The sequence below is a fragment of the Panthera onca genome, chromosome E3, assembly GCF_046562875.1.
Source record: "Panthera onca isolate mPanOnc1 chromosome E3, mPanOnc1 haplotype 2, whole genome shotgun sequence".
Lineage (NCBI taxonomy): Eukaryota > Metazoa > Chordata > Mammalia > Carnivora > Felidae > Panthera > Panthera onca.
The window spans coordinates 8,044,119-8,068,893 of record NC_138354.1 but is presented as its reverse complement, the minus strand read 5'-3'; the positions used below and the strand labels follow the sequence as shown (position 1 = coordinate 8,068,893).

Here is a 24,775-nt window from a genome sequence, read left to right as displayed (position 1 = left end):
CCCCTCCCCCACAGTCTGGCCTTAGGCGACTGCTCGGGGCCTGAACTCCGTCCCTCACCGTCGGGCGGGTGGGCGGGAAGGGGACGGGATGAGGGTGCCAGCGACCGCCCCTCTCACCTCCCGTTCTGCCCGCAGTGCCCCCCCCCACCGCCCCACCCCCCAATCCTGCCGTCCGTTGCTCGCGGGCCAGCGGGGCGCAGGTGGACGCGCTGCCCGCGCTCTAGGTGGAGAGGCTCACGCAGCTGTCCCAGGAGCACAAGGCGCGCTGCGGCTTCCCCGCCCACCCGCACCTCGCCTTCCCCAGGGCACGCAGGTCCCCGCGGCGACTTGGGGGGGGGGGGGGAGGGAAATTAAACGTGGGAACAGAGATGCAACGTGTGCGTGTTCGTGCGTGTTCCTGCGCGGCCGTGCCTCCGGATGACCTTGACACCCCCGGAGACCTGCTCTCCGGGACGCGCGCTTGGAGAGCGCACGGCCTCGGCGGGGCTTCTGGCCACGGCGGGCCGGCGGCGGGGGCCCAGTCGGCGGGCTCCCCAGCTTCTCCTGAGACTCCTTTCCACGACCGACGCCCCACCTCCCTCGCACACTTCCTGTCGCCTCCCACCCCCGCCCCGAGGACCTCCTTGCAAGTTCAAAGATCATGCTGGAGACTGGCGCTTCGGATCCAAGATCTCCCCGTCCACTCCACAAACGCGCACAACACACTCGCGGTTCCGAGGGGGCCCCGAGGGCTTGGCCTTCTCGGGAGAAAGCCATCCCGTCGGTGCCCAAACCTTCCCGGTTTGTGCTCGGGCCCCTGGAGCCCCGCTGGCAGAGGGGAGCTACTGGCAGAGGAGTCTCCGACGCCCCCGCTGCGCCTCGCCATGAAAACCGTGCGGAAGCAGTGGCTGGAAGCAATAAGCGTCTACCAACTCGTGCTGTCTTTCCTCTTCATGGGTGAGAGGCCTGCTGGCCTGGGGTCCCCAAGGAGAGCAGGGAGTGGGGGCAGAAAAGCTAGAGCCCCCCTTGCAAAGGGAGCAGGAGAGAGCCAGAGGTGGCTGGCTGCACCAGGGCAATCTGAGCGGGGAGGAGAGCCGGCGCTGGGTGCGCTGACCCAGCTTCAAAAGCGAAGTGACTTTTCTTTCTCATCTTTCACCCAGGTCCTTTCTTCTCCCTTCTCCTCCTCTTCCTCCTCTTCACTCCACTCTGGTCTTTCTCTGTTCTCTACTTGGTGTGGTTCTTCCTGGACTGGGACACTCCCAACCGAGGTGAGCATGGCCGGACTTGCACTGGGGGAGGAAGAAAGGTGGCTGAGCGCCCCAGGCCTTCTTCCACCCATCTCTCTGCCCCAAGGTGGAAGGCGCTTTGCGTTCATGAAAACCTGGAGTATGTGGAAACAGCTAAGGGATTATTTTCCGGTCAAGGTGAGACGTCACCATCCACAGAGACTCTCTGCCTCCTCCCTCTCCCCCCACCCTCACCCCCCACACCCGCTCACCCCTGCCTATGCACCCCTGGGCTTTCTAAACTCAGACAATGGGGCACGCGGAAGGGGGGCCGAGTGGTGTTCCACAGTAGCCCCCGCCCCTGCTGTTGGCCCAGGGAGGACCTTGAACTCTGAAGTCTGTTTGGGGTGGAGGGAGACTCTTTTCATCTGCTGTCTCACGGTCCACGCCTCTAACTCCTCCTCCTCCTGCCCGACGCCCCCAAGCTGGTGAAAACAGCAGAGCTGCCCCCGGACCGGAACTATGTGATCGGTGGTCACCCACACGGGATCATGAGCTTGGGAGTTTTCACTAATTTCACCACGGAGATGAACGACTTCTCCAAGCACTTCCCCGGGATTCGACTCACGTTGGCGGGACTGAGCTTCATCTTCTACTTCCCGTTCTACCGAGACTATACCGCGTCCTACGGTGAGGCGCCCCTCCCCCACCCGGGGCAGACTGCCTCCCACCCGGCCAGTTGGGCGGGTGGGAGGCAGTCTGGCGAGGGTGGAGGAGGGGCGCCTCAGTAGGACGCGGTATGGCCTCTGACCGATTGGGAAGTGGAAGATGAAGCCTGGCCTGGCACCCAGCGGTAAGGTTGGCCGGGCTCACGGTAGGTGGCAAGGAGTAGCATTGGGGCAAGCGTCCTGCCTCCTTGCGGGGAGAGGCACTATAGGTCACACTGACACGGGCACGGGACAGCAGACTTGGAAGGAACGGGGTGTGGGGCTCACGCGCCAAAAGGGTGAGCGAGGGGCCAGGCAGCCCGGGAGCCGGTGGTGATTGCTACCCACCTCGGCATGCATGCAGGAATTTGTTCTGTGAATCGGAGGAGCCTGGACTTTATTCTCTCTCAGCCCCAGCCAGGGCAGGCTGTGGTCATCATAATTGGGGGCGCCCAGGAGGCCCTGTATGCAATCCCAGGGACGCACCACCTCGTTCTGCGGAATCGCAAAGGCTTCGTGCGCCTGGCACTGAGACACGGGTGAGTGGGGCGCAAGTGCCCAGCCCGGGGGTGCTGGTGAATTTTGCATTGCATCTGGGGGCCCACACCCTCTGTCCCTACATATCCAGGTCCCTGTAGCTGGGCCTCTGTGTCCCCAGAGCCCACACTGTGCCCTGCGCCTATCGGCCTCTCATGTCAGCACTTTTTTTTTTAATGTTTATTTATTTTTGAGACACACACACACACACACACACACACGCACACACACGGAGACAGTGTGAGTGAGGAAGGAGCAGAGAGAGACAGAGACACGGAATCCGAAGCAGGCTCCAGGCTCTGAGCTGTCTGCGTAGAGCCCGACCCGGGGTTTGAAGTCACAAGCCTCCAGATTGTGACCTAAGCCGAAGTCGGACGCTCAACAGACTGAGCACCCCCCCCTCCGCCCTGGCCGGCACCCCCTCTCATGTCAACACTTGAGGGTTTTCTCTGTGTCAACACCATGCCAACTTTTGGCCAGTCTTCCCTCTCTGAAAGAGGCAGGATCATAGCGCAAGTAGCAGGACCTTGTGCTCAGAAGCCCCGGGTTCAAATCCCTTTCTGACGCTACCTCAAAGGCAAGACCTTGGACATGTTTCTTTACTTGCGAAATAGGACTAATCCCTAATTCTACAACGATATTGTGGTTGCAAAGATTAGATGAGAAAATGTGTACAGTCGACTCTTGAACAACACAGGTTTGAGCTGCATGGGTCCCCTCTGCGTGGATATTTTTAAAACATTTTTTTTTTAATTTTTTTTTTCAACGTTTTTTATTTATTTTTGGGACAGAGAGAGACAGAGCATGAACGGGGGAGGGGCAGAGAGAGAGGGAGACACAGAATTGGAAACAGGCTCCAGGCTCTGAGCCATCAGCCCAGAGCCTGACGCGGGGCTCGAACTCACGGACCGCGAGATCGTGACCTGGCTGAAGTCGGACGCTTAACCGACTGCGCCACCTAGGCACCCCTTAAAACATTTTTTTAAGTTTATTTATTTATTTTGAGAGAGTGAGAGCAGGGGAGGTGCAGCAATGGAGGGGGACAGAAGATCCGAAGCAGGCTCCGTGCTGACAGCTGAGAACCCAGCGCGGGGCTTGAACTCACAAACAGCGAGATCATGTCCTGAGCCAAAGTTGGACGCTCAACCGGCTGAGCCCCCCAGGCGCCCCTTAATAGCACTTTCTTTCCTCTAGCTCACTTTATGGTAAAAATCCACTAGAAACAACAGCTACAAGTATGTGCTAATCTACTGTTCGTGTCACTGGTCATGCCGTGAGGACTTGAGTTTTGGGGGAGCTGTATGAGGAGTTTTGTCTGTACCAGGGTGGGGGTCAGGGCCCCCTAAGCGCCATGTGGTGCGAGGCTCAGCTGGGGAGGAAGGCCCGGTACGCAATCATTTCTCAAGAATTGTGAGTCCTTTCTTCCAGATCTTTCTTGGTCATTTGCTCGAAAAGGCCTCGGGAAGGGGAGCCAGGCGTGGGAGGGATGTGCAGCCCCGTCTGGGGGGCTCCCCGAGAGCCGCTGGCCCCAACACGCTTCCTCTCTCTTGCTGTCCCTGCTCAGCGCCTCCCTGGTGCCCGTGTACTCCTTTGGAGAGAATGATGTCTTCCATCTGAAGGCTTTTGCGCCCGGCTCCTGGCAATACCTGTGCCAGGTTGCCTTCAAGAAGCTCACGGGCTACTCACCTTGCATCTTCTGGGGTCGCGGACTCTTCTCGGCCAACTCCTGGGGCCTGCTGCCCTTTGCCAGGCCCATCACCACCGTGGGTGAGTGCCCGTCTCGGGGGGAGGAGAGCGGCCGTCAGCTGTACGGGCAAGCCCGCACCATCACCCCTGTCTGCCCTCTCCCTGCAGTGGGCCGCCCCATCCCGGTGCCCCAGATCCTCTGCCCCACCCAGGAGGAGGTCAACCACTACCACACGCTGTACATGCAGGCTCTGGAGACACTGTTTGAAGAGCACAAGGAAAGCTGTGGCGTCCCTGCCTCAACTCACCTCACCTTTATCTAGCCTCTTCCCCGCCCCCCAACCCCCAGCCCACCGGGACCTCCACCTATGGCCAGCTGTACCACTCCAATAAAAGCTCTTTCTCTCCCACCACTGCTTTGTAGAATTGGCTGCCTGCAGGGCTCATGCTGTGCCTCCGTGGGTAACCCGCCCCCACTCTCACGTGCCACGGAGCTGCTTTAGTATCTTTTTTTTTTTTTTTAACATTTATCCATTTTTGAGAGACAGAGAAAACATGTGAGCGGGGGAGGGGCAGAGAGAGAGAGGGAGACACAGAATCCGAAGCAGGCTTCAAGCTTCGAGCTGTCAGCACAGAGCCCAACACGGGGCTCGAACCCACGAACCACGAGATCATGACCTGAGGCAAAGTCGGACGCTTAACAGGCTGAGCCCCCCAGACGCCCCTGGAGCTGCTGCCTTAGATTGGGTGTCAGAATCCTGAATTCTTCTCCCAGCAAGACTTAATCCTGCTGCAGGATCGTGCATAGGTTTCTTTCCTTTGCTGAGCCCTTTTGTCTCTGTGAATGAAGGCATCTGCTTGCAGAGAGCCGCAGGGTCTCAGGATTGAGTTGAGGAGGGTGGCTCTTGGGCCGGGGGGCGGGGGGGGGTGCTAGGCATTGCAGCGTGGGCTGCAGAAGACAAGATGCCTGGTGCAAGAGCGTGAGCAAATGCTGAGCTTGGTCAAGGGCATCTGGCCTCATGGGGAGGGAAATGATCTCCAGTTGTACGAAAGGTACGCTGCTTGCTTCCACGCCCTCTCTCTGTCCTTTGGGTCTCCTCGTAGCTGGGAGCTGAGGGGAAACGAGGACCTACCTGACCGGCATTGAGCCCTACTGCAAGCCCAGCATTAGGTCAACAGGAACCCAGTTACCCAACAAGCACAGAACTCCGGTGAAGATCAAAGAATTAATATTGAAGGGCTGGGGCGCCTGGGGGGCTGCATCGGCTGAGTGTCCAACTCTTGAGATCAGGTTCATGATCTCACAGTTTCATGAGTTTGAGCCCCAAGCCCCTGCTTGGGATTTTCCCTCACTCTCTATTAGCCCGTCCCCTGCTTGTGCTGTCTCTGTCTCTGTCTCTCTCGAAATAAATAAACTTAAAAAAAAAAATTAAGGGCTTAGAACAGAGATTGGCAAAATATTGTCATCCCCATGATGGGCATGGCATCGGTCCAACCAGAGGGTAAGACCGAACAGTCTAGGGGGACCTCGTGTGGTCATAGCGTCCTCTGACTATGTCAGTCCCATTTACGGACTGGCTGTGCGTCTGTGTCCAGGATGTAAGAATACCTTGTTGAAATGTAATTGGGATGTAACCGTACCTATCTCCCACTGTCCTATATTGTCCTATACAATATATTCAGTGGAAGAAGTTTTTCTTGTTCGTGCGTGAAAATCTGGGCACTCCTGTGACTTATCTGGGTCATTCTCAGGTAATAACTTCTTCATCCACCTTAAGTTGTACTGTAGAGGGGCACCTGGGTGGCTCAGTCAGTTGAACGTCTGACATCCGAAGCGGGACTTGAGCTCACCTGATGTAGGGCTCGAACTCACAAACCATGAGATCATGACCTAGCCGAAGTCAGATGCTTGACAACCAGTCGCCCAGGCGCCCCAGGTTTGAACACCCTTAGCCCAGATGCGACTATAGTACAGGCTGACCTCAATGCAACCACTGTCTTTCCTTCTTTCCTGGAGGGAACCTCCAGCCAGCTACAGTCTGGCCATTAGACTTCTCTGTGGGCACATCCAACAAACACGGGGGCGTACCGAGCTCTTTGAGTCTTGCAACCTATGTCACCAATCTTGTGGAAGTAAGCCTTGCCCTCGAGCTCTGAAAGCCCCCCTCCCCCCGCCCACTTCTCTCCTTTGTGTCCAATCCTTGTCATGGGTCAGGGACTCAAGGGTCACTTCTCAACTATTTGCTTGGGCAATGCATTCTTGCTCGTTGCATGTGATCTGCTCTGGCCCCTTTTGGAATGCAGGACCTTTGTACCTCATCCCAAACTTTAAGGGTAGCATCACATGTGTTTTTCTCTGGGTTCTCCCCCCGAGGGACAAAAGCACCAACTTCTAGTGAGAACTGGCCACCAAGAGCTGGGAGTATGGGGGTTAGATCGCCACGGGCCTTCCTCCAAGAAGCCCCCTGCCATTCTCCCCTGTGAGCAGTAGGTGCCTACCTCTAGGGAGGGGAGGTTGGGCTGGGTGACAGGTGAGGAAGGGGACCTTTGAGAACTCAGGGAGAGAGGGAGGAGGGGACTTCATTCCCCATCATTTGTTGCCCCTGTCTGAAATCCAAGACCAATAAAGTCAGGGGGTGGGAGGGATTGGTTCGAGGCTGGAGAGAAACAGGAGAAGCCTAGACACCCAGTTACGACTGGGTTGGCCCTGGAGGCACCTCCACCAGCATCCTTCCTCTCCTGGAAGCCAGCCCAGACTGGGTGGAGGCCATAGGCTTCAGGAGGCCTTGGCACACCTCCTACCCTCTCCTGAGCCTCCCCAAGTAACCTCTGCAGCCATGCTCTGATCCTAGCCTCGCTGACGGCTAAGTGTCCTCTGGTCCCCATTTTTATTCTGTCATCCTGCTTTCCAACCATTGTTTTTCACACATCTGTCTTGGCTTCACCTCCTTCCTCTCTCCCCACCTTCCAGAACCGCAAAATTCCTGGCCTCTTGTGTCTTCCTGCTAAGTGGTTTTTAGCGTCTCCTTCTCCTCCATGACCCCCTCCCTCCATGGACTCCCTCTGGGACCACTCCTGAGCGATCAGGGGTCTTGTCTCTTGTCTCCCATCCAACACCCTCTCTTGCTGTCAAGACGCTCCTCCTAAAATGCCGTTTTCATCATCTAATTCTCCCTTTTGGATCCTCACTGTCTTTGGATCTTTGTTGTTAAAAGGTGTAAAAATCCTCAGCAGAGCATTCGAGGTCCCCCTCAGATAGAGCCCAGTCCAGCTTCCCAACCGGGCCTGACTCGCCTCTCCTTCCTGCCTGGAGACTAGATGGAACCCCTACCGTCAAGTCACAGCTCAACACCCCCCCACACCCCCCCGACCCCGGTGTTCAGCACTTACCACGTGCGGATAGTGGCAGGCTCTGATCCTGTCATCTACACCACAGTGTCCACACTGAGCTCTCAATGAGGTACACATGCAAAGGGCTTAGCGTGGCACCTGGCAGGGTGTTCAACAAACATCAGCTGGTGTCACTATTATCTTGACACAAGATCTTTTCCGGACCACAGCCACCTCACAAGAATTACATTGCGTGAAATTGCGTTGCATTGCATCACGTGATCACCATCACATTAGGTGGACCATGGTTCTGCTACCCCAACATCGGGCTTGCTCATGATCTTTTATCTCATGTTCCTAAATGCTAACGTTGAGGGCAGGAAGTATGTCTTGCTCGTTTTTGCGTTTCGACCACGTTATGGCGATCGCCACGCCTAGTGCATGACGAGTGCCGAACAGATGAAGGGACCCGGCCCAGGAGACCTGCTGTGGAGGGAACCAGCCGCCCGGTTTGCAGGTTGTGCCCAGCACCGGGAAGCCCAGCAGAGGGCCGGGAGGGCTTGGGGGTCCCTTCACAGAGCCAGAGAGGGGGGCAGCGTACCCATCATGGGAAGGAAGGGAGCTATACTGGTTTTCTAGGGAGCTGTAACAAAGTGCCACTCATCTGGTGATTTAAAACAACAAGTTTATCGTCTCACTGTTCAGAGGCCAAAATCAAGGTGTCAGCAGGCTCTGCTCCCTCTGAAACCAGTAGAGGAGAAACCCTCCTTCCCGTCTTCCAGCCCCTGGTGGTGTCATCAACCTTGGCTGCTGCGACATCTCCCAGTCTCTGGTGGCTCAGGCGGTTGAGCATCCGACTCTCAATCTCAACTCGCGTCTTGATCTCAGGGTCGTGAGTTCAAGGCCTGCACTGGGCTCTGCCCTGGGCGTGGAGCATACTTAAAAAAAAAAAAAAATCACACAAAAGTCCTCTCTGCTTGTGCCTGGGACTGCACCCATCCAGAGGTGGTCTCTTGTAGAAATTATGTTCGGTGCAAGTGGTAAGCATTTGCCATGAGATCTTTCCTTGGGGACGTGTGCCAGGCAGGTGCACAGAAAGAACATGGATCACTAGCCTGTCCTGAGGGTCTGTTCTGTTTTCAACCGTTACTGAACTTCCCTGTGCCATTCCTCCTCCCGTGTAGCTGGATAATAAGCCCCAACACTGTAATTTCTCCTCCTGATCTGGAAGAGTCTAACTTATAAATACATGAACCCAAGAAACTTCACGAGTTCGGCTCTCTGCCTGCTCTCAGGGCTTTTTCCTTCCCTGCTATCCTCCATGTGGCCACCAGAGGGCTGTCTCTACTCGCAAGGCAAATGTGTCACTCCTGCTTAAAACCCTTCCCCTCTCCTTCCCTCTCCTCCCTTCTCCCTCCCTCCCCTGCCTGCTGCCTCCCCTCGCCCTCCACCACACGCCCCCTGCTGGCCAGCCCCTACCTAACGGATGGATGCGTGCAACCCAGAACTGCTTGTTCTTGTGAAGCCGGCTGTTGCTTGCCTCGGGCTTTGCTCTCGCTTTCCCCTCCTGCCGGCGGGACCTTGTCCTTCATCCTCTGGGGGGGAATGTTTACTGCTCAGTTCAGGTCCCACTTCCAGGACACCTCCCTTAACCTACCAGCCTGCCAGGCAGGCTCAGCCCATCCCACCTCTGCATCCCGGTAACTCTCTCTGTAAGGATCGCTCATGACCCTTCTGTGTCACTGTAAAGCACCAGTTTATCCGAACAGTTGGATACCTTGCAACATCAGGAAGGGACAGTAACTGCGTCACATTAAACGTGTTTAAAAGTCCATGAGTTCATAGTGGTTCTAAAAATAAGACTTGATCACCACTGAAAATTGCTAAGGCATCAACTTGTTATTTTGAAAATTAACAAATAAAAGGAAACATTTTAAGCATTCATCCTGGCTGTCCTTCACAAACTATGCCTCAGGGTAATCAGAGCACAGAAGAACAAGTTTTCTTTTATAGGCGTTTTCCAACTAGTTAAAACAAACACAGAAACACCTAGAATGACAGAATAAGAGTATCAACATTTTGCAGGCCCTAATAAGGGATTGGATTGAAGTCTTGAGCGACAGCATCTGGTAAGATTCCAACAAGATAAACTACATTTGAGCCTTTGATGGAAGAATACAGTCCTTCCTAAAAAAGTGCATGTATGATTTAAGCTTTTCTTAGTAACTACTTTAAAAAGAGAAAGAGGAGTGCCTGGCTGACTCAGTTGGTAGAGCGTGTGATTCTTTTTTTTTTTAAGTTTATTTATTTTTGAGAGAGAGAGAGAGAGAGAGAGAGAGAGAGAGAGAATGAGCGGGGAAGGGGCAGAGAAAGAGAGGGAGACACAGAATCCGAAGCAGGCTCCAGCCTCCAGCCTCCAAACTGTCAGCACAGAGCCTGACAAGGGGCTCGGACCCACCAACCAAGAGATCATGACCTAAGCCAAAGTTGGTTGCTTAACCCACTGAGCCACCCAGGTGCCCCACACCTGTGATTCTTGATCTCAGGATCATGAGTTCAAACCCCATGTTGGGTGTGGAGCCTACTTAAATACATTAAAATAAAATAATACAATAAAATGATAAAGAGAAAATTGGTGGAATTAATTTTAATAATATTTTTTATTTAGCCCAATATGTCCAACATATTCTTTCAATGTGTAATAAAAAAACAGTAATGAGATATTTTACATACTTTCCTTTGGGGCTAAGTCCTTGAAATCTGGTTTGTATTGTACACTTAGAACATATTTCCATTTAGGGGCATCTTGGTGGCTAAGTCGGTTGAGCGTCTGACTTGATTTCGACTCAGGTCGAAATCCTGGGGTCGTGAGATCAAACTCCATGTCAGGCTCCACACTAAGTGTGGAGCCTGCTTGAGATTCTCTCTCCTTCCCCCCTTCTGCCCCTTCTCTGCTCTCTCTCACTCTCTGTCTCTCTCTAAAATAAAAGTAAAAATTTTAGAAAAAGAACATATTTCAGTTTAGATGCTAAACATCCACTGGAAATGTTTGATCCATATTTAAAGTTTGTAAAATTCACAAGTGAAAAAGTTACTCTGAACATACTTAAAAGTTTTCCAGGGTTGCCTGGTGTCTCAGTCAGAAGAGTGAGCTACTCTTGATCTTGGGGTTGTAAGTTCAAGCCCCACGTTGGGTGCAGACATGACTTAAAAATACATTTTTTTCAAGTTTTCCAATAACTAGATCAGTTATCTATTTTAAATTTTAATTCAAATGAAATGAAATAAAAAGCTCTGTTCCTCAGTTGTGCCTGCCACATTTCAGATGCCCAATAGCCACGAGTGACTAATGGCTACCCTACTGGACAGGGCATGTTGATTTAATTCCCAGCCTACAGGAAAAGCAGAGGAGAGAAAAATATGATAAACAACACCATGGAGGTGTAATCAGCATAATCCAGATGGTGAGGACATTTATAGGGAACAACCAATCTTGTTTCTTCAACAAATAGTTGCAAAGAGGGAGAGGTGGAAGGGAAATATGTAGATTAAAATAAGTCTAAAATATGTATCAACTTGATCAGTTCCCCGTTCCTGCAGAGGAAATAACCCCTAAACCTACCAGCTTAAAAGAACAAACATTTATTGTAGCATAGTTTCGGGCTTAGCTGGGAGATTCTGGTCTAGAATTCTCAGGCTGCATTAAAGCTGCTGACCAGGACTGCAGTATCTCAAGGCTCAACTGGGGGTGAAGGATCTGCTTCCAAGTTCACTCACATGGTTGGTGACAGGACTCAGTTCCCAGGGGTTCGATTGAGGCCTCAGGTCTTTGTTGAATGGGCTTCTCCACAGGGCTGTCTGAGTCTCTCAAGACAAGGAAGCTGGCTTCCCCTAGAGTGAGTGAGGAAAGGGAGAGAGAGGGAGGGAGGGAGGAAGTGTGTTAGGTGTGTGTTTAGTCGGCTCAGGCATCATCATAACAAGACACCACACACAGGGTGTAAGCAACAGACGTTCATTTCTCATGGTTCTGAGGCTAGAAGTCCGTGATGATCCAGGTGCTGGCAGATTCGTCTTCTGGCGAGAGCTTTCTTCCTGAACTGTAGACAGCCAACTTCTCTCTGCCTCCTCCGCCTTTCTTTCTGCAAATGCATAATGGGTAGAGAGAACTCTCTGGTGTCTCTTCCTCTTATAATTCTGTGGGATTTGGGCCCCACCCTTATGACCTCATTTAGCCTTAATTACCTCCTTACAGGCTCTGTCTCCAGATACAGTCACACTAGGGGTTTGGGCTTCAACATACGAATTGGGGGGAAGGCACAATTCCATCCATATCACTGTGATAATGCCATTAAAATGATTTCTTGCAATACCAGTGAAACAATACGATGTCTGAAATTGGTTTCAAAATATTGGGATGCTTGCCATGTAGAGCGATATCAGCTATGAGTTGATAATTGTTGAAGCTAATGATAGGCTAGTGGGGCTTCATTATACTGTCCTATTTTTTTTCTAATGTTTATTTATTTATTTTGAAGGAGAGTGTGCATGTGAGTAGAGAAGAGGCAAAGAGAGAGGGAGAGAGAAAACCCCAAGCAGGCTCCACACTCAGTGAGGAGCCCAATATGGCACTCCATCCCTCGACCATGAGATCGTGACCTGAGCCGAAATTAGGAGTTGGACGCTTAACCTATTGAGCCACCCAGGTGCCCCTGTTCTGTTTTTGTTTGTATTAGGTATTGTCCAGAATAAAAGTGGATGGCTAACTCGACTGAACTCTTTGAGAGCAGAAGTGGGTCAACCAGGCCCATAGAAGATGACATTAATGTTTGCCGAATGAATGAATGAATGACAGATGTTACTGGTGTTGCATGATGTGGACTGGAGAGAGGAACCTGGTGATGAGTGGGGAGAGACGAGGTGGAACTTCAGGGACTTCTAAGCAGAGCCAGCACGCTGACCCTTTAGAAATGTAGCATGAGGCTGGGTTGTGCATTGGCTTGGGGTTAAGAAACCGGGAATCTGGTCTTACCTCTACCCAGTGGGTGACCTTTGATAAGTGATCAAAGGTGGTCTTGCCTTACCCCACTCTAGAAATAGGTTGAAGTCATTCATTCATTCATTCATTCGTAACATACTTATTAAGGACTTACTATGTGCCCAAGACCTGAACAAAGTGCCAAAGGCATAAAGTTAACTGTAACATCAGCCTTGTTCTAAAAAGAGTTCACCATCAAGCTCAATGGTCTCCCAGCTTTCTATCACCTGGTTCACGAAGTTCCTAACATCTGACAGCCCCAAAGGAAGAATAAATAAGACGGGCTTCTGGTTATGTGTGGATTCCAGTGTATAAGCTACAGTGCCCCACATGTGAGAACTGCTGTTCCCGTTAGCTAGATAGTAACACCTACCTTTAATTGAATTTCTATGCAATGTCAGGCACTTTTCACTCGTTATCTTATTCAACCTTTACTGGAAGTTAGGTGCTATGCCCTCTTTACAGATGAGGAAACCGTGAGTCACCAGGGGTATGTGGCATCTGTGATACTTTGCCTTCTGAGATGATCTGGATGATTCTTTTCAGTGTTATAATCCTAAGTAAGACTTTTATGGATTCTCTGGCTCTGTGACTTGGGGCCAATTACCTAACCCTCTGATCTTTGGTCTCCTTCCTTATCTGCAGATGAGCTGGTCACGAAAGTTGTACGACAAAAAGCATACGAGGTGCCCAGTTCAGTTCCTGTTAAGCATATTTTGTTTCTCTGCTATCAGCCAATTGATGTCATCCCACAGATAGCTGGAGATGACCTGGGAAGTCAAGACCTGACTTGTGGATTAGGGAACTGCCCAGATAGAGGGGTCACTGGATCAGGGAGAGGGCAGGGGTCTCAGCCTCGATCTCACAGCTTGGAGAGTCAGAGGGTGAAGAGGGGTCAGAGAGGAGAACAGTCAAAACCCACAAACTCTGGAGGAGGAAGTCCTGGACACAAGAATCCTGGGGTGCGGAGGTGTTCAGAAGGTAGGGAGGAAGACCCAAGGTGGTCTGTTGGGGACGAGGGGTGGGAGAGAAAGGCAAGGATGGGGAGGCCCCTGAGGCAGAGGATGGGCCCAAAAGAAATGACAGAGAGCGACAGCACTGCCCGGCTGACAGTAGGGCCCACCTGCCCTGAGAGAAGGCAAACAAAACATCAGGCTCTCCCAAATAAAAGGCCCAAATAAGCAAGCCCAGCGTGAAGACCAAAGCCAATAGGGACCCCAAGGTATAGGTGTTTACAAAATTCAGAGCAACTAAGGGAAATCTCCAGCATTAACAGCACTGACATTTGCTTGCTTTACAGCTTGCAAAGCACCTCCGAGAGGTGAGTGGGCAGTGGGGTCTGAGTTTGCAGTCAGAAAACCCCCCAGCGTCCCTAGCTCACATCATGCGACCTCTCGGAACCCTCACTATACAGCCTCACCCATCCTACAGTGCTGTGAGAATTAAATCAAAGTGCTCTGTAAACATTCTGGGTGGTGCTGTGGCTCACCATCAGGAGGGGGTACAGGGTGGCCCTGGAACCCAGACCTCTACCAGCAGAGCACTCTTCCATCCCCATCGGTCTTAACTTCGGCCTCTTTTAAAGCACAGTGGCACAGGGTGATGTCCCACTTGCCAACATCCTCAGAGCACTTAAGGATTGACAGCCTCCTGTTCTCCCTCGCTGGGAGGGGCAGCCAGGAGATTAGTCATCTTCCAACCACTACCACCCGCTAGCCCCTCTGGGGAGCTGAGACTTCTGAAGTCTGAGCTTGGTGATTTGGGACCCTGACGGTGTTTGATCGGCCCAATGGGCGCTGACTTCTTCCTTCAGAGTGGTTTGGACTTGAAGGGTTTGCGGGGCGGGGCGAGGGGGACTTTCTATTCTGATTGGTTGACGGAACTGGAAGTGGAGGACGTTGGACCAATCCCAGAGTTTCTGGTAGCAGAAGGCGGGGCTTCTGGTGAAAAGGAGGGGGGGATTAGAGCCTGGTTGCATCTACCGCCTGCCACTAGTGATTTTTTTCCTCCAATTCCTCTAACTTTTTGACGTGCTATCCCACAATTGAGCAAGTTCCACCTGAACTGCGGCTTTGAGATGTGCAGTGTGTTAGCAGTTTTAAAAATCAGAAATAGAAAAAAAAAAAAAAATAGAAATGGGGAGAAGTCCTATTAAGAAAAGAAGGAGGAGGAGGAGGAGGGTGGGGGGAGGTTGAGTAACTTGTCAAGTTACTTATTGTGTGGCCATGTGTGTGGGAGCCGAGGGACACGACATGAACCTTCATCTGATCACAGCCCATTGGTAAGTGAAAAAAGAGTGGAATGAGGGGCGCCTGGGTGGCTCAGTCGGCTGAGCGCCCGGCTTCAGCTCAGGTCATGATCTCACGGTTTGTGAGTTCGAGCCACGCGACGGGCTCTGTGCTGACAGCTCAGAGCCTGGAGCCTGTTTCGGATTCTGGGTCTCTCTCTCTGCTCCTCCCCTGCTCATGCTCTGTCTCTGTCTCTCAAAATAAATAAATAAACATTTAAAAAATTTAAAAAAAAAAAGTGGAATGAGAGAGGTGAGAAATTAACTCTGGGGGCAGGAGGAGCACGAGAGCTGGGCAGACCCTGGAGGGAGGGCGAGGGAGAGGGGCTCTCACCCCTAACAGACCTTAATAATCCCTGCAGCATTTTACAGTCACTGAAGGGCTTTCCCCATCCATCACTTGCCTGGTTCCTTACAGGGTAGAACTGCAGGTGTTTTTTACCTCATTTTGGGGGGGGGGGGGGAGGGTGGGAAGGAGCCCCTCGGGAGTTAAGTGCCCGGGCCACCAGCTCATTGGGGACAGTGCTCCTGGACACATTTGCCTGTTCTTCCCACCCTTCCCCCACACACCGGGTTTAGCACGAGGTGCAGAGCCTGTGCGGAGATCCCCAGGACGTGTGTGCGCGCGCGCAGAGGTCTGTGTTCGTGTGCTGGGGGTGAGGGAGTGGGTTCGTGGGTGTACCTGGAGTTTTTCTTTCTGCGTGCTGCCCTGTGGGGGCCTGGTTGCCTGACGGCCAGCCGCTGAGCGTGAGCTGAGGCCTCTGATGCACCTGCGGGACGAGGCTACCCTGCGCCCCCCGGGGAGGGGTGGACACTCTGACCGGTCTTGGCCTCGCTCTGCTCCCTTCCGCCCCTCTGCTTCTGTCTCCTGGTGTCCCCTCACATCCCCATCTTCACGACTTTCTAATTTCTTTGATCAGTTTCTCTGACCTGGTCCCCAGGGCTCTGCGTGCCCCTTCCAGTCGCTCTGACTTATCTGGCGGCGGGAGGTCGGAGGGAGGACTGCGAGATTGGGGGAGGGGGGTGCTTCAGGACAGAGCATAGAGGTGCTATGGACGTGGGGGCAATAACTAAGCCGGCAGTACCCCCTCCCCCCCCCCCAAAACCCAAGGCACCTCCACCTAAGGTCCAGCTCCCTAGCCAGGACAAGGGGCGGAGTCTCGTCCGCCAGACTTGAGGCTATCCTGCTGCGCCCGCCACCCAGGTCCACACGCCCCCCCGCCCCGCCAGGGCACCTGCTCTCCGCCCGCACCTCCCCAAGGCCGCCCCGAGTCCACTCCAGATCCGGGCCGGGTTTCCTCCACGTCGCTGGGGTCTCCGCCCCTCGGAGCCGCCGCCCGGCCCGGCGGAGCGTCGCCGCGGGAGGTGCCCGCAGCGCCCGCACCCCGAATGTCCCCGCTCGCGCCCGCGTGCCGAACTGAGCCGCAGCGCAGACCCTACATTCTCACTCCGAGTTGGGACTGCTCCGGTCCCCGCGCGTCACCCGAGCTCGACCCTCGGGGCTCCGAAGGGACCCCTCTACCGGCACCGTTCGCTGTCCGCGTGGCCGGCCCCGCTCCGTGTCTGGGCTTCCCCGCCCCGGTTCCGGCTCCGGCGAGGTAGGGGGCCGCGGGCCTCGGGGCTGGCGTGCTCCTCCACCGCGGAATGGGGGCAGCAGAAGGCCACCGCCCCCCACCCCCGCCCGGGGAAGTCAGCTGCTGCGCCCCCTACAGCCCAACCTCTCCCTGTCCGGTGACCTAGATAACTGGGACCTGGACTTCGCCTAGGTGTTCAGAGACACTTTCCTGTCCGTCATCCCTCCCCCACCCCGTCGCCATTGCTCTCCCACCTGTCCCCAGAGCCTGGTGCCCAGAGGGACCCCTGTCAAGTAGACAGCTTCCTTCGGAATCTCGCGCGCCTGCCGCCCCCACCCCCACTCTTGGAAAGGGGCAGAGGGAAAACTGGGGAAGACCCCCGAGTACAGTCCCCAGTCCATGACTGTGGCCCTGGGGCACCCTCCCCCCACCCCCACGCACACACTGCTCGTTGGTCTATCTTCCTCACCCCTTGCCTTTGCCCCATGTTATCTCGTCTCCCTGCCTCTGTCCCCAGGTCTCTGTTCTCTTCCAGACCCTTTTCTGGCTTTCTCCTCCCCTTGACCCCTTCCCCCATCGCACACCGTGGGGAGAAGGGGGTGTGTCGCTGTTTTCTATTTATGGTCTCTCTGGGGAGGGGGTGCAGAGCTAGGGCTTTTTTTGGCATCTGCTGGGCCCTGAGTCACGAGGTGTCATGTCTGTGTCTGATATCCATGCCTGCTGCCACTCCCCTCTCCCATCCTCTTCTGCCCCGCATCCCCCTGTCCGCCTTTGTCTCCTTCCTGCCTCCCTTCCTGTCCTTCCCGCTCTGTTCTTTGGGCGCTTTGTGTAACTGCCGTCTCTTTGTCTCCGCCTCTCCGCTCTCTGCTCCCTCTGCTCCCTCTTCCAGCTCCGAGAAGCTGTCGACCTCAAGGGCATCAATATTTCAGGTGTGTGGGGTGCGGTGGAGGTGGGGTAGGGGGGCTCCCAGCATGCCCAGCGAGGACTAGAATCATCCCCTCCCAGAGCGATCATTTATATTTATAAAATTGAAAGAATAGATCCAAGGATGTGGAGGATATGGAGGGGATGTGCCGCCCCTCTTCCTGGAGCTTGGTCCAGGAGATGCCGGAACTACATCTCCCACAGTGCCCTGGACGCAAAGGGCTGCCCCTTCCTCTGCCTAGACACCTATGGGAGCGATAGTTCAAGGAGCCCGGTTGGAGGGCGCTATTCTGAGGGATGGGAAGGGATCAGAGTGTGGAGCCAGGGTTGTGGGGACAGCCAGCAGCTTTGGCTTGGCCTGGAACCCCCGACCTGCTTTTTTCCCAGTCCCCACCTCCCCCAGGGCTTAAATAATTTGGAACTGTTTTGTCCCCCGCCTCCCCACCAAAGGGAGCAGGTGTGGAAGAGTGATGGGGAAAAATGGAAGAGATAAATTTGCAGGCGCTTCCTTCTTCCCTGTGACCCCCTTACAAACCACTTTATCCAAGGCATAGACACACCCTTTGGAAATACTCTCCCCCATCTTGAAAGCACAGGAGGGGTAACCAAAACCTCATGTCTTGAATTATTAGTTGGATGTGTCCCAGTCTACAAGTTGCTCACTTTCTGTCCCTTTTGGGGGCAGTGGGGAATCGCTGGAGTCAGCACAGAACTACCAGCTTGTTATTTTCTAGGGACTCAGGAACAGCTGGTGAGGTTGCCTGGAGACATAGATGGGAGCCACAGCTAACTTGCTTTTATCTCTTCTGAGCCCCGTCATTCCTGCCTGTCACAAGGAATCTGATGCTTGAGCTGGTCCCCGGCTTGTTGTTGGCATAGGAACTGCTGACATGGGCAGAGGGTAGTGGGGATTCCTCCCATGGTCCCATCTCTGGTTCTTAGCCCTCAGCCCTTGGCACCTTTGACTCCTGCCAAGGACCCAGTAATTCCTTGCTCTTCAGGCTGGGTTTGGAGATCCAAATATACACCAAAAAGAGGTCTCCCCACCACTAGCCTGGGGGCTAGGAAAACTTAACTGTTAGCCTGGCTCTGCCCAAGCTGAGTCACTTTAGGCAAGACCTTAGCCTCCTTGGGGGTCTGTTTCCTCATTGTGAAAGAAGTGGGTTGAACCTGATGGTCCTCAACTCTAGCAGGGGCTCTAGGATCCTCTGAGCCTGTGCTGCCCCCACCTCTGATGACATTGGCCTAATGCTGTCTTACTTCATCCAGGCTTACCTGGGAGAGCCTTAGACATCAGCATCAGACTGAAAAGAAAGAGGGAGATGGGGCTCTTGTTTTAAAGCTTTGTCTGTACAGCAGGCACGCTGTGTTCATGTAAGCTATGTTTATGGCATGGAGGCTAAGATCATCCCTAAACTCCTTGGTGTAATTGTTTGTCCCCTATCCCAAGCCTAGATCATGTTCCTGTTAACAATAAATAAATAGCCAACCAACACCATATTATCTCTCACAAAGTAGCTGGTATGTGTGTCCCCTGGGATGTTGGTTAATGAGGCTTAATGTAGGTTATATGAAGGGACAGTTATAATTGGCTGAAAGAGAGGAGGAGGATTTAATTGGAGGATTTGGGTGGGCACTTGTGTGACTCAGTCGGTTGAACTTCCAACTCTTGATTTTGGCTCAGGTCAGGATCCCAGGGTCCTGGGATCAAGCCCTGCGTTGGGCTCAGTGCTGAGCATGGAGCCTGAATTCTGTTTCTCTTTCTCTCTCCCTCCCTTTGCCCCTCCCCCAGTCAAATAAAAATTAATAACGATTAGTTGATTTGGTTGGTTTGAAGGAGAGAGGTCTGGAAATGAGGAGTCTTCAGGACTTGGGGAGGGGCCTTTCTCTTTGGCCCTGTCTCTGGCAGGGAAAACAGAAGAGCTGGAGGCCAAAGGGTACCAGATCCATAGGAGCTGACCCAAAAATGAGAAGGGGAAGGGCACAGAAAGTATTGAGCAAGAGACAGAGCAAGAATTGTGGGAAGAAACTGAAAGCAGAACAGAGGGAGAGAGAGAACACAGAGACTCTCTGTAGGGAAGGCAAATGGGGGGAGGGGGCATCGGTGATCCTTGTGCACATCTTGTTTGCAGGAGCTCCAACAGAGCCCTTTTCCAAATAATCATCTAGCCCTAGAGTGGAACCAGGTCTTCCAATGGAGAAGGAGAGGACAAACTTCAGCAGAAGGAAGGGAAAGGCAGGTTTGATTAGCCTGGGAGAAATGACTTGAAATTTTTTAATGGAGCTGTCCACCTGTCCACTCCTCTGGCTTGTGTTTGAATGTATGTGTTGGAGGGGAGTGGAGGGCACTGGAGTGGACATAGGGGGAAGATCTGGCGTCTACATCCTCCTCCCTTTGCCCTGGGGATTGAGAGTGGCAGTGGTAGGAAGGGGAGGAGGTTGAACCCTCTGCTTTTCCCAGGGAACCCTCTTGTAGGAGGAGTGGGGATGATGGGGCTTTCCCATGTTCTCGCAGAGGCCTGAGAGAGATGGTGGGACCCTAGAGGGATGTCTTTCCATTTTTTTTTTTACCCCTCCAAGGACCTTCTGCCCCATTGCCTGAGTCCCTGGGGGTGACTGGGGTTGAAGGAGATTTGGGGCCAGTCCGTGAGGAGCTCATGGTATTCCTGAGTTTGTCACTGTTGAGAAGCACCCTGGTAGGGTGGGGCAGGGTAGGATTGGGATTTGGTCAGAGTTGGAGGCCCTGAATTCCCAGGGTTAGTGTGGGGAGAGAAAGAGAAGGGGTATTTGTGTAGCAAAGTACTGTGGGGTGTGTGTGTGTGTGTGTGTGTGTGTGTGTGTGTGTGTGCGCGCGCATGCGCGTGTCAGGTGCTATATGTGGAAACAGGGGCTCTGACCATGATACTGGGTTGTCTATTTTCTGCAGGGTGATGAAACAATCCAGTTGTGATTCAGCCAGCTCAGAGCTCCCTAAGCCTGAAAAAGAGGACCAGCCAGATGTCGAGCCACACTCAAACACCCCGCTACAGGAGGCGGAGGCCAAGTTCAGATCCGGATGGGGGCTTGAGGCTGAGACTGAGCCCCTGGGGGCTGAATCAGGGCCTGAGGCCAAGGCCAAGTCCTTGGGGGCCAACCCCAGGTCTGGATCGGGGCCTGAGGCCACGGCCCAGCCATTGGACTTCGTGGTGGCAGCAGAACAGGACGGCACCGTGGTGCTGGCCAAGAGAAACAGGAGTGAGGAGAGCCGGGGCCCAGGTGAAAAGGGGGTGAAGCTACGTTTGGGTGAGTGGACCTTAAGAAAGAGAGGAGGCGAGCCTCTCCCCCAGCCCCAGTCCGGATGCCGAGGAGCCAGTTGGCCTTGGAACCAAAGAGTAGGATGTGCGGATCCAGGGGCCCAGCCAATGAGGGTGGGATGGAGAGCGTGTACAACACGGGTAGCAGAGGAACCCGAGGGAGGGGCTGGGGATAGCTTCGGTGTTTGAGCATTCATTTGGAGTTCCTGGGAGCAGGAGCACAAAAAGAAGAGAGCAGGCAAGAGAGGGTAGACCGGGGGTGAGAGCAAGAGTGGGGTCAGGACCCCCGATAGACCGAACTCGCGTACGAAAAAGCACCTGGACGCGGTTAGCAGGACCAGCCCCTAGACGGGGTCCGGGGCGGAGCTAAGAAGAAGCGGGGCGTGGCAAGGCCCGGGGCGGGAGGGCGTAGCCAGCTCCTGGGGTGGATCCAAGGGAAGGGGGCGTGGCCAGTGCTCAGGCACAGGGGTGCACGCGGAGCTGGAGCATCTCAAGAGGTGGACGAGAGCCCGGCGAATGAGCTCCCTCTCTGCCGGCTCTGGAATTCGAGACCCAAGTGCTGAGGAGATCTGGGGCAGGCCCGGGCCTGGCCTGGCGCCCGGGGTGGTGACGACAGAGTGCTCAGCGTGTGGGAAGAGGCGAGCCCTGCGAGCAGAGAGTCCCGGCAGGGGCGGAGGGCCCCCTAACGGCCTGGGTCCGCAGATCGCGCTGGAGTCGGCGCACGTGATCGACTCCGGGGAGACAGCGCTGGTGGAGGGGCTGTGCGTGGCTCCCCGGGAGCGCGGCAAGGGCGTGGCCGGGCTGCTGCGGCGCTTCTGCCCGCAGCTGGTCAAGACACAGAACCCGGGGGTCAAGGCGGCACGGCTCACCCGGGACGACCAAGTGGGCCCCCGGGAGCTCAAGAAACACGGCCTAATTACCAAGCAGGTGAGGAGGACAAGGGAGCTCGGGTAGCCGGGCGTCCTCCCCGCAAGCCCAGTCACCCGCTTTCCTTCTCTGCTGGCTCTACCGAGTGGGGGCGCCCGTGAGCCCCGCCCCCGGACTCCCAGTCCTTACCCAGGCCCTTTTGCCCAGGGGAAGTCAAAAAGTTCCCGACTCCCAGCCGTCAAACCCTCAGTCCTTACTCCAGATGGCTGAGGAGCCTAAGCGTCCGGAGTTCCGTGACCGGGACTCCTCTCTGTTGATCCGGCCTCCCTCCAGGGATCCAAACATCCTAATGTGAATCTTTGTCCTTTCCGTCCGGCTCCCCTATCCTACCGACTGATCTGTTTTCCTCCCTTCCACTCCCCTCCGAGACCCAGCGGCCCACACCCCCAGTCCCCTGGCTCCCGCACACGAACCCCGCCCCTCCTTGGGGCTCCAGGAACCTATCCTGAGGACTTGCCCCTGGGTCCTCCATGCTACCCTCGGGGGTGGGGCAGGCTTTCACATACCCCACTCCACTTGGCCCGGCACAGTCGGTCCTTCTGAGGGGCCCTGCTGGGAGCCCGTGGGTGTGAAGATGCTGAGGCGCTGGGCTCTCCAGCCCTTCCGCTGCCCACTCCGCGCTCACTCTTGCCCCCCACAGGAGCATCCTTTGGGTCTGAGTCAATGCCTCCGTGCTCCTGGCGCGGCTGGGCGTGTGCAGCTGGCGGCGCTGCGGGCCTCCGTCACCTCGCCGCTGCCCACCGAGACCGTGTCGGAGACTGGCGGCGACGTGGCCCGCCTCCTACTGTTGCCTTCCATGCAGCGCGACGTTCACCCAGGACTGGCAGCCCTACCGGCCACGTGAGAGCAACCTGCGCCTGCTGGCGGCCAAGGACCTGGAGTGGCGCGTAGACGGCTCCGCGCGCCCGCGCTTACCCACGCTGTGCACGCGCCCCTCCCCCATCCCGCACGGCGGTGACGGCACGTGGCGCTACCTCAACGTCGACGCCGTGCGCAGCCCTGGTGCGCAGGCGCAGAGCCGGCTTCTGCGGCACGTGCAGGGTCCGGCCCCGCGCCTCGCCGGTCTCAACGCCATGCGCCAGCTTTTCCTGGCGTCCCAGTTATGGTCGCAGCTGGCTGACCTCTGCCAGGCCGGCTTGGGGCTCGAGCTGGTCAAGGGTTACACAGAACAGTACCCGCTGGAGGCCGACATCTAGGGCCTCTCCTCTCGGAGGCGAGAGGAGCATTTAGATCCGTCCATTTTCGCTGATCTTCAGAAAGCCCCGCCCCCCAGTGTTTGCAAGCTCCGCCCCCTCCCCCTACTCTCCGTGGTCTGCTGGGAAGCCCGCTTACCCTTACCGGAGCGCCCCCCCCCCCCCCCAACCTTTTAGCCTTGCCTCTCTGCCATCTCGCCTGTAGCGCGCCCACTCTATGGCCCACAACTGGATCCGATCGCCGGGTTTGGGGGAGGCCCTTGCTCTGCTATGGCCCGCCCGTTCCCCTCACGGGCCAAAGAATGGGTTCCTTCACAGGCTTCAGAGCCTTTCCTTGTCCGTCGCCCTGGGCTGGCGGGGAACTCCGTCCTTCCTGGCTTCTCCCTTCTGCCTCCTCGTGGGCGGAAGCAGGTAGAGGGATGTGCAAGGTCCAGCTGCCCAACATGTATTACTTTTCTTCCTCCCGCCCTTTCTCAAGCTCTCAGAGCTTGCCCCGCGCTCCCCTCCTGCCTCCCTCTCAGTCTCCTGCGCCTCTACATCAGTGTCCCCTCTCTCCTTCTCTCTGAGCTCCCATCCTCCTATTCCCCGGACCCCCCCCCCCCCAGACACTTAGCTCCTCATTGCCCATTTGTCTGCTCCTCCCTTCCTCTTCCCCATGAACTCTTCATCACCCGCCCTGTGTGCAATACGGAGAGAAAGCCTATAAATGAAACAATCATAATGCCCTGTTGACCCTCTGGTGACGCATCTTTACAAGACTGCCCCCTCTGATGGGGTTCGTCCAACTTTGCAAGATGTTGCTATTTCCCAGCCCCCCTTCCTATATCCCCAACTAGTGCCTTAACCAGGACATGAAACAGGGGGCTTGAGCTGGGAAGGGCAGTTTCCTCAGCCCAATATGGGGCTGTCTTCTGGCTCTAACCAGGCTTCCTTCTAGTGCAACTGGAACCCCTGCCTCCAGATATTTCTGGACATCCCTCCCTTCCTCTGGTTCCTTTATGGGGTTTTTTTTTTGGACTTTGCCAGTTTTCTATTTCAATGCAAGTAGTAACAGCTGCAGTTGCACAGCGCTGTCTTCTACACTGGATCCTCACATCTACCACCGAGGGAGGAAACAGGCTCAGAAAGATCAAAGTGACTTCCAAGTCATTCAGAGTAGCTGGGAGCCTGGCAGGGACTGGAGTTCAGGTCTGTCCCAAGCCAGAGCATGCCTCAGAACCTCACTCGTTGTGGCGATGACTGTTTGAACTTCTTGTTGGACGATGGACAGTTGCTAGGGATTTGTTGACAGTAAGCACAGGGGTCGCTGGGGATGGAATCAGAGACGTGGGCAGAGGAGGGCGCCAGGAGGTAGAAGAAGGTGGGCACAGGACAGCCGCTGCTCCATCACTTCCCCCAGTTCCGGTTTTGCTGTTGTGCTACACTGCCTTGCTTGTCTGCCTTCAGCGCCTGGCCATGCTGCCACCCTCCCTGTCACTTCAGCCGTGGCTGTATTACAATAAAAAGGACCCTTAGCCCACCCTCTGTGTCTGTTTCACTTCTCAGCAGGGGAGGGATGAGGCGCATTATCCTTCCCCCTTCCCCAGCAGCCTGTATTAGAGAGGATCTCTAAGCCCTGTGGCAATGGGGCTAATGACTTCCTGGAGCTGGAGAGGGCTGCTGGCCGTTGCGCGCCCCCACCCCCACCCCAGCCCAGCGGCAGAAAGAAGCGGTTGCTCAGAAGCGAGGCGGGCAGCTGCGCGGCGCCCTGACAAGCCTGGGTCTCGCTTTCCCCTGGGCCTGGGAGTCCGCTGCTATCCAAATTCTATGGGCTTTTCTCCCAAGTTCCCCTTGGCATCCAGGACCGGCCTCCCTCAGCCCCACCATCCAGGCGTCTAACTCCCAGCTCTCTTGGCCAGCGCGCTGGCTTTCCGGATTCCTGGGTGGGCAACGCGCGGAAGGGGGAGGAGGTGGAGGGAGCTTGGGCGCCGCCCCCCCGGGAGCCGAGCTCCAGAGCGCCGGAGACTGCGACTCCGAAAAGTAACGCGAGGGGGCGCCAGGACGTGTGGACGCAGGCGAGGCAGCGCAAGGTGGTTTC

The 24,775-nt window shown here is 55.2% G+C and overlaps 2 protein-coding genes and 1 long non-coding RNA gene across 4 annotated transcripts; 2 read left to right on the top strand and 1 right to left on the bottom strand.

Moving 5' to 3' along the window:
* The first annotated feature begins 613 nt into the window (after positions 1–613).
* MOGAT3 (monoacylglycerol O-acyltransferase 3) lies at positions 614–4,548 on the top strand. Its single transcript, XM_078439777.2, has 7 exons — positions 614–936; positions 1,140–1,247; positions 1,333–1,403; positions 1,691–1,895; positions 2,277–2,451; positions 4,014–4,216; positions 4,304–4,548. Exons 1-7 carry the CDS (start codon positions 864–866, stop codon positions 4,456–4,458), a joined length of 990 nt encoding a protein of 329 aa, XP_078295903.2. The 5' UTR covers positions 614–863; the 3' UTR covers positions 4,459–4,548.
* Positions 4,549–8,907: 4,359 nt separating this feature from the next.
* On the bottom strand, positions 8,908–11,655 carry LOC144614749 (uncharacterized). 2 transcript variants are annotated; one of them, XR_013552829.1, is made up of 3 exons: positions 11,476–11,650; positions 11,243–11,356; positions 8,908–9,060 (listed from the first exon to the last, which is right to left on the bottom strand). It is a non-coding gene; the product is annotated as an uncharacterized LOC144614749 (long non-coding RNA). The 2 variants fall into 2 exon arrangements; XR_013552830.2 differs by lacking the exon at positions 8,908–9,060 and adding an exon at positions 10,136–10,857 and having other exon boundaries at positions 11,476–11,655.
* Positions 11,656–15,251: 3,596 nt separating this feature from the next.
* NAT16 (N-acetyltransferase 16 (putative)) lies at positions 15,252–24,217 on the top strand. The gene is given in 7 exon segments (XM_078440435.2): positions 15,252–16,385; positions 17,251–17,290; positions 20,212–20,761; positions 20,927–21,528; positions 22,149–22,197; positions 22,200–22,315; positions 22,317–24,217. Coding segments are annotated over 5 exon segments (1,698 nt in total). The 5' UTR covers positions 15,252–16,385; positions 17,251–17,290; positions 20,212–20,215; the 3' UTR covers positions 22,702–24,217.
* Positions 24,218–24,775: the final 558 nt, after the last annotated feature.

Bases quoted from the DNA above. Each gene is read 5' to 3' on its own strand.
- MOGAT3 (XM_078439777.2), top strand. From the start codon at position 864: ATGAAAACCGTGCGGAAGCAGTGGCTGGAAGCAATAAGCGTCTACCAA. The intron at 1,404-1,690 runs GTGAGACGTCAC...GACGCCCCCAAG, and splicing joins GGGATTATTTTCCGGTCAAG to CTGGTGAAAACAGCAGAGCT. The intron at 4,217-4,303 runs GTGAGTGCCCGT...CTCTCCCTGCAG, and splicing joins CAGGCCCATCACCACCGTGG to TGGGCCGCCCCATCCCGGTG.